The following is an 11039-nucleotide window of genomic DNA, read 5'->3' on the forward strand; positions in this document are numbered from 1 at the left end:
TCCTTCCCCGGCTATTCTGCTTTCTATAAATAAATGTCATGCAAAACTGGTCAGCTGGAAGCTGCTCTGGCTTGTATACAACCCTAACAGTCACACTGAGTTTGTCATGACTGGAGAAATAGAGAAAGACACAGCAGCAGACTGCAGTACACTCCGCAGGATTGTTTGCGTGCTTTTTTTCTTAAGCTTGCTGTGCACGGAGGGCAGCCAAGAGGCTCGCAGGTTATTGGGAACAACCTCCACGTAAGAGCCGCAGCCCTGTTTCAATCACAGCAGCAAGTTCGCTCATCCCACGTGTTCAGGGCCCTTTGCTGCTGCTCACCCTGGAAAGGAAGCTTTGTCACCCAGGCCTTGTTTCCACCAGAATGCACGTGTGTTGTGACGCTCTGATTCTTGCCCCGTTTCTCTGTGAACCCGAGAAATGCTGACACGGTATCCCTATCTTTATGCTCTAGGCCACTTACTTTGTAAACACCGATCAGATGTCATTAGGAGGCTCCAGAGAGCTCCAAAGATATCCACAGAAAGGCACCAGCAACTGGCTCCAGGAGAGCCCTGGGTGACTTTCTCACCCTTTTCCATTTCTGAAGAAACCTTTTTTTGGACTGCTTTATTGTCAAGAGAAGTGACCACAAGTAAGGGATTTCGGTATGTTATTAAAAGAGATCAGAGCACCTCTTAGGCTGCAAGAGCAAATAAAAGGCAGACATTTCATTCATGGAAGCGTACAGAATGGCTCCTGGAGAGAAGCGTGCTACAGGAGGATCTGTAGCCCTCAGTGATAAAACCCCATTCTTTGTCCAGGATAATTACTCAGATAACAAAATCATCCTTTCCCACTGTTTCATTTACATCAAAAGATAAAGTATTTAAGGAAAGGTGTCCTTAAAGTGTCAGTGTTAACCTTTTTCAGGGGAAATGTTTACAACTGCAGCGCAGATTAGCTCTTCCCATGAGGAAATTCAGATGAAACGAAACAAACCAAGCCTGCTGATCGCAAACGCCCAGTATTACCATATCCACAAGCGTACCATCCCTAGGAAACAAGCAAGAGCTGAAAAGAGAGGCTTACCAGCAAGAAGTCCAAGGCACTTGCATTCTAGCAGCCATTTTTTTTATTATTATTTAAAGTTAAGAGCGCTCATCAGCTCACAAATTAACAAATTCCATTCCTGCAGTTTAGATCGTTTCAGCCAAAACGAGGAAAAAAAATAGAATGCAGCTAAACTATGTCTGCACTTTACATCTCAATAAAAGTTAAACCTCCTTGCTTTATAAATAAAAGTTATAGTTAACACTGCAAAATGTCATGGCAGATCTACAGTATCTTTAAGGGCAGAGAGCACTGGATTATTGAGGCTTATGGATACGCTGGCTTATAAATACACGTAGAGAAGCTTCAGAAGCATATAGTGCATGGTTGTTTATCAGGGTTCTGCACTCCCAATCTTGCCCTTTCCCAAAGCTCTGAGGCAGCTGCTTCACCCTCCGCTGTGCTTTCCATTCTGCCCGGGGCCAAAATATGAGCCACAGGGTGCCAAAGCCCAGTCACTCCCCCTGCAAGAAGATAAAACTGCTGGAACAGCGTCGTGTTTACCACCACTGTTTACCACCAAGAAGGGTTCTGCTAATGGAGGCAAATACCTACGCTGAGACTACGAATTTAAAGAGAAAAAAACAAGTTGTGTGTGGATTCTAATTAGAGAAAGGAGCTTGTCCGAACAGGAGCCAAATGACATTCCAAATTCAATCCTTGAAGTAGCACCATCCTCAGTGAAGTTACAAAGAGAGTCAGAAGCCAAAACCAGATGCTAAGAACCCACCCCGTGTAGAGGTCTTAGAATGGGATAACAGAGCCCACTGGGCTGGCACCAACAGTCTCAGAAGGCACCTGCAACTTGCATTTCTTTCTTGCTTCCTCCTCCAGACCACCCTCATGCAAACATCCCACACTCACTCACTTGCTTTAAAACCCCCCCGAGCACCACCCTCACTACAGGTACCTCCCATCCTAGAAGGGCGTGCATGAGCACATCCTCAAAGATGGTTCAAAGTGCACGGGTTTGGCTCTGAAACCTGGCAACATCCATTCTGCACAGCTCAGCCTGAACACCTGCTGGGCTCTGGAGCTGAAGGACCCCACGTGGGGGAGTTAACGTGTGCAGAACGGGCAAGGTAAGGGCCTGAACTCCGCACCAGTATCTTGTTTCTAAGGTCGCAGTTTTTCCTCCCCGTTCATATAAAACCAGTATCTATTGATGAAACTATATAACCAGAACTGACCTTACTACATCTTACAGGATTGAAGTAGTCTTGCAGCATAGATAGGGCCTGGCTCTAAAAGAGAAAAAATAACCCAGGTTTATGCACAATCATTGAAATCTCAGGCCTTTAACACCACTTGCTACGTGGCCAACCAAGTAAAGAGGGGAAAAAAAGTCCTCAGCATACCCAGCCCTAGTGTCATGCAAGGCAACTACCTCAGCAGAGAGTAAGCCACTCGGCCATTAGACTTTTACTGTACCAAATCTGAGAAGGGAGTGTGGAAAGAATTAGTTGGAAGGTATTTTATTCCTCACTTGCATTCCTATCTATTCAGTATTTGGGATAGGAGGGGCTAGAGCACATAATGTGATGTGTAGCTGCTCCAAAGCTTAACGCTGTGTTAATCCAGCACTAATGGGAGAGGCAGCAGGTCCCAGGGATCTCCATTTTCCTTCCTTCTCAGGATAAGACGGTTGGTATGGGAAAGGGCAGGGGCTGCAGCCTTCTCTGGATACAGTACACTGGAGATATCTAGTACCTGAAGATGACAACAATGAGGGACAGCCACGAGCTCGAGCCTCCTCCTCCCCTACCCCTGCACACGCCAGCTTGATGGTGACAGATGAGGACAAAGCTCACAGCCCATCTCAGCACAGCGACGGCCTTCGACATCCAGACAAGGATGGCCCGAGATCTCAGGCTGCTCTACCTCTTCGGGGTGAAACAGGTTGAGGGGAAAGGCTGGGGGCTTCAGCTCTCCCACCCTAGTGCAGTTCAATGAAGGCTTCCAGTTCCTCAGGGATGAAACCCTTGTAGGGAATCTTGTGCTTGTCCAGGGCGCGAGCAGCAAGGCACTGGAGGGTGATGTAATTGAAGGGCTGCATCATGCTCTTGGTGAGCAGCTTCTCATCCAGCAGCTCATAAGCAGTCTGCTTGAAGGCATTGGTGGCGTCCATATGGGCTCCAGCCTCCATCAGGGCACTCATGATCAGCGGGCAGTTGTTGCGGGCAGCAACGTGCAGCGGGGTGTTGTTGTCGTAGTCACGGCTGTCTGGGTCAGCCCCGCACTCCAGAAGCAAGTTCACGACATGGAGCGAGGGGAACTTGCCCACTGGGTAACGTCCCACTGTCGTGGTATCTTTGTCCACAGCCATATGCAAAGGAGTGAAGCCATTCTTGGCCCGGGGGCTGCACTTCAGCAGGCGGTAGATAGTCTGGCGCTTCTGGTGTTCCTGCTCTGGGGTGCACTCCACCTTCTCCAGCAGGAAAACCAGGTGGAGGATAATGGCCAGCGTCTTGGTGAACTGTGCTGAGTCAACTACAGGGTCCTTGCCGTGTACGAGCGCCCTCTCCACCTCCCGGACGCCTTTGCTCAGTACTCCCATGAGATCAGAGAAGCCCAAGTGGGTAGCTAACGTGCCTTTGGAGCGGTCCTGAAGCACGTAAGAGAAAAGCTCAGCAAAGGAAAGGAAACTACTGGCAGTCATCGGACTAAGAGGCTCCAGGTTGCCTTGCTGCATGTCCAGAGCATACTTCCACAGGTTAATGCAGCGTTCGAAATTGCCAGAGTCAGCATAAACTGCCCCTCGGTAACGGATGTAATAGGAAGTGTCTGGGTGCGAAGGACCCAAGATGCGCTCTCTAATCAGCAGTGCCTGCATGCGCATCTCATCTGGATCAGTAATCAAGGCTTCCAGTTCCTCCAGCGAGCTCACTTCCCGTGAATAGTCGTATGCCAACACCAGCTGCCGGGGCTCAGGCTTAGGTAGGTACTGCCCGCCCTCATAACGAAGCTCCATTGCCCTTCGCCAGTACTTGTGCGCTCCCAAAAGGTCACGTTTCTTATCCACAAACGTGGCACCCAGCAACTCCAGTGCTTCCACAGCAGCCTCTCGAGTGCAGAACACACTAGGAACCTGCTGCTCATCCTGACTGGAAGCTGAGGCGCAGCATCTCTCACGCCCCTCTTCTTCGCAGCCCTGAGGAGTTTCCCGACCGGCACTGCTGCACCTCTGATGGCTCCCACCTGAAGCACAGGTCCCGTTTTGGTTCCCTGCCACCTCCTCTTCCTCCTGCTGCAGCCCGCCCTGGATGAGGTACTCCACAATATTGGTGTGACCGGTGACGCTGGCAGCTAGCAGAGGAGTCATGCCATAACCATCTTTCTCCATGCGAGCTTTGGAGCGGAGCAGTAACTGCAGGATCTCCAGGCTGCCAGACTCGGCGCAGTCGTGCAGGGCCGTGTTCCCCTTCACGCTACGGCGGTTGACATCAGCCCCCTTCTCTAGCAAGTAACGTGCAATCTCCCGGTGCCCTTTGTAGCAGGAGATCATCAAACACGTGTGTCCATGCCGGTTAGCTACTTCCAGGTCGGCCCCACGCTCCCCGACTAAGTAGCGCACGATCTCCAGGTGCCCATCAAAGCAAGCAGCCCGCAGCGGCGTGGAGTTGGTCAGCGTGGTCTGGTTCACCGAGGCGCCGTGATCCAGGAGGCTGCGCACCACCCCCAGGTGCCCGGCCGCAGAAGCCGCCCATAGCGGCGGGGCCCCCTCGATGGTCTCTCCGTCGAAGTTGACGGAGCCGCCCTCCTCCACGCGGGCTCCGCAGTGATCCAGCAGGTACTCCACCACCTCCAGGTGCCCGTGCCGGGCGGCGATCAGCAGCGGGGTGCTCCCACCCCCGGGGCCGTCGCCACCTCCGGGCCCTGCCGTCAGCGCCTCCAGCTCCTCCCGGCTCCGGCTGCCCAGCAGCTTCTGCAGCAGCTTCAGCTTCCCATCGCGGGCCGCGTTGTACACGGCCGTGCGCAGGTCCATGGCGACGGGGGCCGCGGCGACCGCACCGGCGACCGCACCGGCCACCTCCTGGCCATGGACCGGCTCCTCCGCGCCCCTAGCTCGGCCCGGGGCAGGCGGTGGGCGAGGGCGGCCCCCGGGGGACAAGGAGCCGCTACGGGGCCGGAGCCATCCGGCCGGACGCCGCTCGTCCCGCCACAGCAACCTTCAGTCTCTTCGCCCGGCCGCCATCTTAGGTTGTAACGCGAAACAAAATGGCGCCCGAGCGGGGCCGGCGGCGGCGGGGCTGGAGGAGGAGGATGGGAAATGGAGTCCCGCGCCCGGAAGGACCCGGCCGGCCCCGCGGGAGCTTTACCCTGCTGGACTCCGTTTCCCGGCAGGCAGCGGGAAGGGGGATGTCGCCGGCGAGGAGACCGGTGCCGGGACCCTGCGCGGGGTATCTTGGGAAATGTAGTCCGGCCGGGCCCAGAGGGCAGCCCCTCCCCGGGGATCCAGGGAGGGCCGAGCCGCGTTTCCCAGCGCCCCCCGCGCTGCTGGGCTGCGGGGCTGCCGGGGGAGGGGAGCGGAGCGCGAGCGGCGCTGAGGGGAGGCGGCGGGGCCGGGCCGGCCCTAAAGAGGCCCCAAAGCGGCCCGGGCGGGGCGCCCGGCCTGGGGCTGGGGGAGCGGGGCCGGTCCCGAGATTTGGCAAAAAGGCCCCGCTGGCCGTGCCTGGGGACCCCGGGAGCTCGGGCACGGCGGCCCGAGGTCGCTGTGCCAAGCAGAAGTGCACTTAGCTTTAAAAAGCGTTCTGTGACATTCCAGGGGCGGGTTTCATTGTAGGTTTTATTTCTGTTAAATTCCTTGAAGTGATCGAACTCCGAAACGGCTACACAGCATGCTAGTACAGCACCAGCCCGGCACATTTTTAAAAAGGGTTGTAGTGTTTTAAGGCGTGCAGCTTGTTTGCTGAGGAGACGTTCGCCTGGAGGTAGCAGAGCTGCCTGTCCAAGCACCACACACAGATTAATTCCCCTTGATCCCTGCTGTAGGACAAGATGTACAACTTTGTACATTCCTGAATGGTAACGCAGAACGAGGAACAAATATTTAAGGCAATAGTTTAGATTAGTAAAGCTTTAGTTACCAGCACCTATTTTTAGGGCAGAAGTTGAATTTACGGTGTTCTAATCTTTATATGGGGAATTGGCACAAGGTTTCTCCTGTTGTGTTTTATTTATAGCTGTTTCTTCTTTCCAGGGAAATAAGATTAGTCTCATTATTTCCATTACTATTACTCTGTCTATCATTATTATTGTTCAGTCCATCCATCCTTCCACCCATTTAGGTCTTGTCTGGAATTACCTAGGATTATCCCGCTAATGCGCGTTGCCTTCACACAGAATATCATTTTTGTTGCTAAGAAACTGCTTTTGCATAACAGACAGTGTGGGCCTAATTTTCACTTCAGCAGCTGTTAAAGTCAACGGGAGCAGCAGGTGCTCAGCGCTCCTGAGCCAGAGCCAAAGTGTCCATGGCAGAATTCCCACACAAAGTCTGACCGTGCATGCGAGCGTGTCGTCGTGCAGCGTGCTTGGGGACAGAGCAGCTTCATGTTTAAAAGAAAATGAGCAAAGGTGTCCTTCCATCTCCGGTGTGTGCATGCTGTGCAAGTGCAGCTTTCTGTATGCCAGGACAGAAGTAGCTGCGTGCACTGGAAGCTATTTGAGACTATTCCTGTGTCCCCTCCGCACACAGATGTGCAAATACACATCTATGTTCAGCTAAAAAACATGTTCTCAAACATAAATAGCTGTCAGCAATGAGTTTGGGTGCACGTGGTCCATTTTAATATTAACACGTGAGGCTTCATGAGCGTGTCTGTGTGCATAGCTGACTACATGTAAATGTCAAAAACCTAAAAATGTGAGCAGAACGTATGCATGTGTGGCGTGTACCTGTACACAAGTCTGTACACCTGCTTGTGCACATCCGTGTGTGAAATCCACAGCACTTAGGCTGTTTGTACTGCAGCAGGTCAAGGCGCAGACACAGACATAGTGACATTTCCTCTCCCTGCGATCTCTTTCATGTTGCTATGGTGATCAGATACACTCTCACTTTTATCTGAAGTATCTATTAACTAAAGCTTCCTATTAATTTCCCCTCCTTACAATGAATACGGAATTCACCGGAACACCAAGTAAGCTTTTTAGCTCCCAAATTTACATCAGAGCCTGCCCCCAGTTCTTGGGTGAGCTGTCAGAAACATCACAGGATAGAAGTGCAGCTGATAAAAATGTGTTTTTATGGTGTTGGTTTTTTTTTTGGTTTTGTTTTCATGAATGAAAAAACTGTTTAGTAATGAAAATAAGAATAAACAGCACAAGTAGTCTCTCAAAAGCCTTGTAGATCCTGAGACGTGGATATGGAAGAGCTGAGCCACCGTATCTCACCCCTGAGCCAGCTGTAAATGGATTATTTGGTCCGTGAAGTCAAAGAGAGCTGAACGTGGTGGTGGCCAGATCACATCAGCTTGCCTTGAGTTGATGTGCTGCAACAGCATCATCCTGAAAAGTCTGGGGCAAGATTTTGGCACTGAGGGGAAGAAACCAGAGGCTCTGATCAGATTCCCTTGTCACATTGGTTCTCCTCCTTCCTTTGGCTTCTCTTACTGAGGTCACCACCAAAAGATCAATGTCCCAAACCAAGGACACCAGCTGAACACCTGGCACGGAAATAAATGAAGGACTAGAAACTATCACGTCCCTCATCTTCAGAGTGTGTCCTCCACAAGGCCCCGGAGACTCCTGTGAAGGTTTTGTAGGGTAATGCAGATAAAGCCCCAGCCAGTATTCTGAGAATATAGAGGGAAATTAAATACCCACTGGAGGAAAAGAAGATAAAAAATGAGACGTTTTGACAAGGCTGCCAGATTGTGTGGCAGGAGGGTTAATTTTTTTTTGAAACTGCCATTTCATATTCCCTTTCAGACAAGCTGAATTACACAGTACTGGCTGCTGGAGGAGTTGCATAATTTTCTTCACAGAAATAATGACAGGGTACTTAAAAAAAAAAAAAAAAGCAATTGAATGGGTGGCTAAAGTGTTGGGCAGAGACTTAAGAAATCTAGGCTGAGATCCTACCTTTGCTAGAAACTCCTTTTGTGACCCTGGGCTGGTCATTTAATCTTTCTGTGTTCTGTTTCCCTGCCAGTAACATGGGAATAACAACTGTTCTCTGTCTTGCTTATTTAGATGGCAAACTGAGTTTACAGGTGCATCTTCTGTGCTTTTGGCAGCCAAAGCCAAAGAGTTTCAATTCAAGCTAAGGTGTGTGGAACAACAATAATACACAAAGTAGATAATAATAAAAGAGCTTGTATATGTGATCTGGAACACTTTTAGCATGAAAGGATGAAGAGTTCCTAATCCATTGTTCCATATCTCTTTCCTCAAAAATGTGGAGACGTTTGAATCTGTGCTAATAGTTCCAAAGGCATATAAATAATTTAGGAACTAAGTCCATGTTGTTTTGCTGAATCCCTGAGTTACTTCTGAAACTGTGAATCGATAATTTAGGTACCTGCAACATTTTCTGCAAGGTCTTTGTGCTTAGCCTGTCACTGCATTGAGGGTTAACAGCAGATTAGGGCAAGAGTCTCATTTTTTCACAGTTTAAATTTAGGTTTAAATCTAATTTTTTTTCAATCTCTTCAGCTTTTACAGGTTTGTCTAATTTGCAGAAGTCAGAAGAAGATGGTCTTTTGCTGCTAAGTCCAGTGAAGACAAAATCTTCTGTATTTTTAAGTAACTACATGGGAAATTTGCTGTACAAAGAGAACAATTCTAAAAATAGTGAGAAATGGCACCATGACATTAGCAGGAACAATGACCCAATACCCAACTTGCCGCAGGGGCTTTTGTCCTGTAACTACCTTCATCATTAAGGCTTGTGATGACATTATTTTCTGTGCTTATATAGGGCACGAGGCCATTGCTACCTGGAAGGAAGGATTTTGATCAGACTGCAGAAGATGAACAAGCAGGAGAGGTATGTTGAGTAACACTAAATCAATGGAGTTTCATTTACATTAGGCACCAGCCTGGCAATTTCAACATTAATGGTTGCACTGCTGCCCTCTGAATTTTTGTAGCTTTAATATATCAGTGGGGGAGTAAAAGAGAGGGAGAGTGTGTCGCTCATGCTTGTGATATGTGGGTCTTTTCTTTCATGCATCATCAATGGATAGCAATTTGTACAGCTGTTAAATTCCTTTAGCAATAAATTTCCTGGGATAAGTATTGCTCTGCTCCTACCTCACAGATTATCTAAGATGATAGTAACAAAAGTGTCTTTGGATCTGGACCCTCTTTATTTCAAGCAGAAAGAATGAAAGACTGAGACAAATGGCAAGGTAGCAAGAGCATCAGATTTGGACCTCTGGCTGTGAGGACTGTAAAGACTTCATCAGATTTGGACCTTCTGGCAGAACCTGGCTGCGAGGACTGTAAAGCATGTTTGTGAACCACAAAGCAGACTGATTTGGAGGTCAGTGACTGTCTTCATCTTGCAGACATTTGCTATGTTGCTGTACTACACCAGCTCTACAGCTGACTTTCCAGATACATTTCTGTTTTCAAACTAAATGACTTAGCTAAAGGGAAAGCCAAAAGAACTTAAGTTCCTAAATCACCTAGGCAGTAATCACAGAATCATAGAATTGTTGAGGTTGGAAGAGACCTCTGGAGGTTACCTGGTCCAGTCCCCGGGCTCAAGCAGGGACACCTAAAGCTGGTTGCCCAGGGCCATGTCTAGATGGCTTTTGAGTATCTCCATGGATGGAGACTACAACTTCTCAGGGCAACCTGCTCCAGTGCTCGGTCATCCTCATCGTACAGAACTGCTTCCTGATGTTCAGTCAGAACCTCCTGCGTTCCAGTTCGTGCCCAGCGTCTCTTTTTCTGACACTGGGCACCACTGGGAAGAGCCTGACTCTGTCCTCTCTGTACTCTTTCTTCGGATAATAACAATGACAAGTGTGCAGTGCTGAGCACACAAAGAAAATGCTCTACAGCACCACCAACCCAAATTATCAAAGACATTTCAGTACTTACCTTTACCACTGGCCTCAGCAGGATTCAGGAATTTCATTTTCACACCTAAATATCTTTGAGAATAGAGGCTCTGGGTGGTATTGAAAATTTACCCGTTCCGGTTTTTAAAACCCTGTTGGAAGCAGCAAGCTAGACTTTCAAAACAAGCAGGATTTCTAAGTGCCCAGCAGACTTCAGCAGCTGAGGTTCAAGCCCTAACTTTGCCACAGAATTGCTGTGGGGTCTTTGAGTGAGACACTTAATGTTTCTCGATCCACAATATGAAGATAATAATAGTTGTTTTCAATGGGAAATTGCTTTAAAGTAAAAGCAGGCGAGTGGCATGCTTAGAGAGAGCTGCTCATGGCTGCAGGATGAGCCTACAAAGCTTGCTTCTTCACAGACACTCCTCCTGTTGCTTCACCCAGATCCCAGATTTGGTTAACTTCAAGGGGATGAGAGCTGAGGAGCAGAACAACTCACAGTCTCTGGCTCAGGGACTGATATGACCTCCAGTATGCCAAAGCACTTCAATACATACTTAGCTTTCAGGTCTGGAGCAGCTGTATCAAAGAGGGGGCTCTCGGCGGGCAGCTGGACCAGCTCTGTGTCCCAGTCCGTCCCGTCAGCAATCTCTCACACCAGCGAGGGTGAAGATCTGCACTGTATGGCAGGCTATGATTTGTTGTCACCTTTATAAGTCAGAACAACAAAATCACTAGTCTTCCACACAGAGCCAGACCACTGAGAGCAGCACCTCCTCCTTGGGGACATCCTCCTTCATTTCTTCTTCTGTTATCCTTCCTCACTTGTTCTCATTCTTTCAACACTTGGTTCTCATTTCAGGGATGGATGGTAGGCATGTTAGACGGTGCGAAAAAGACAAATATTGCTCTTTGTGAGGCCATGT

At 49.4% G+C, this 11039-nt stretch overlaps 1 protein-coding gene across 1 annotated transcript; it reads right to left on the minus strand.

The window, feature by feature from the left end:
* Positions 1–1100: 1100 nt before the first annotated feature.
* On the minus strand, positions 1101–5078 carry FEM1A (fem-1 homolog A; the record flags this gene model as incomplete). Its single annotated transcript, XM_083811399.1, has 1 exon — positions 1101–5078. The coding sequence occupies one exon, from the start codon at positions 5076–5078 to the stop codon at positions 3030–3032; it is 2049 nt and encodes a 682-aa protein (XP_083667525.1). The 3' UTR covers positions 1101–3029.
* Between the last annotated feature and the right edge of the window lie 5961 nt (positions 5079–11039).

The sequence above is a fragment of the Anser anser genome (genome assembly GCF_964211835.1).
Source record: "Anser anser genome assembly, chromosome: 25".
NCBI lineage: Eukaryota > Metazoa > Chordata > Aves > Anseriformes > Anatidae > Anser > Anser anser.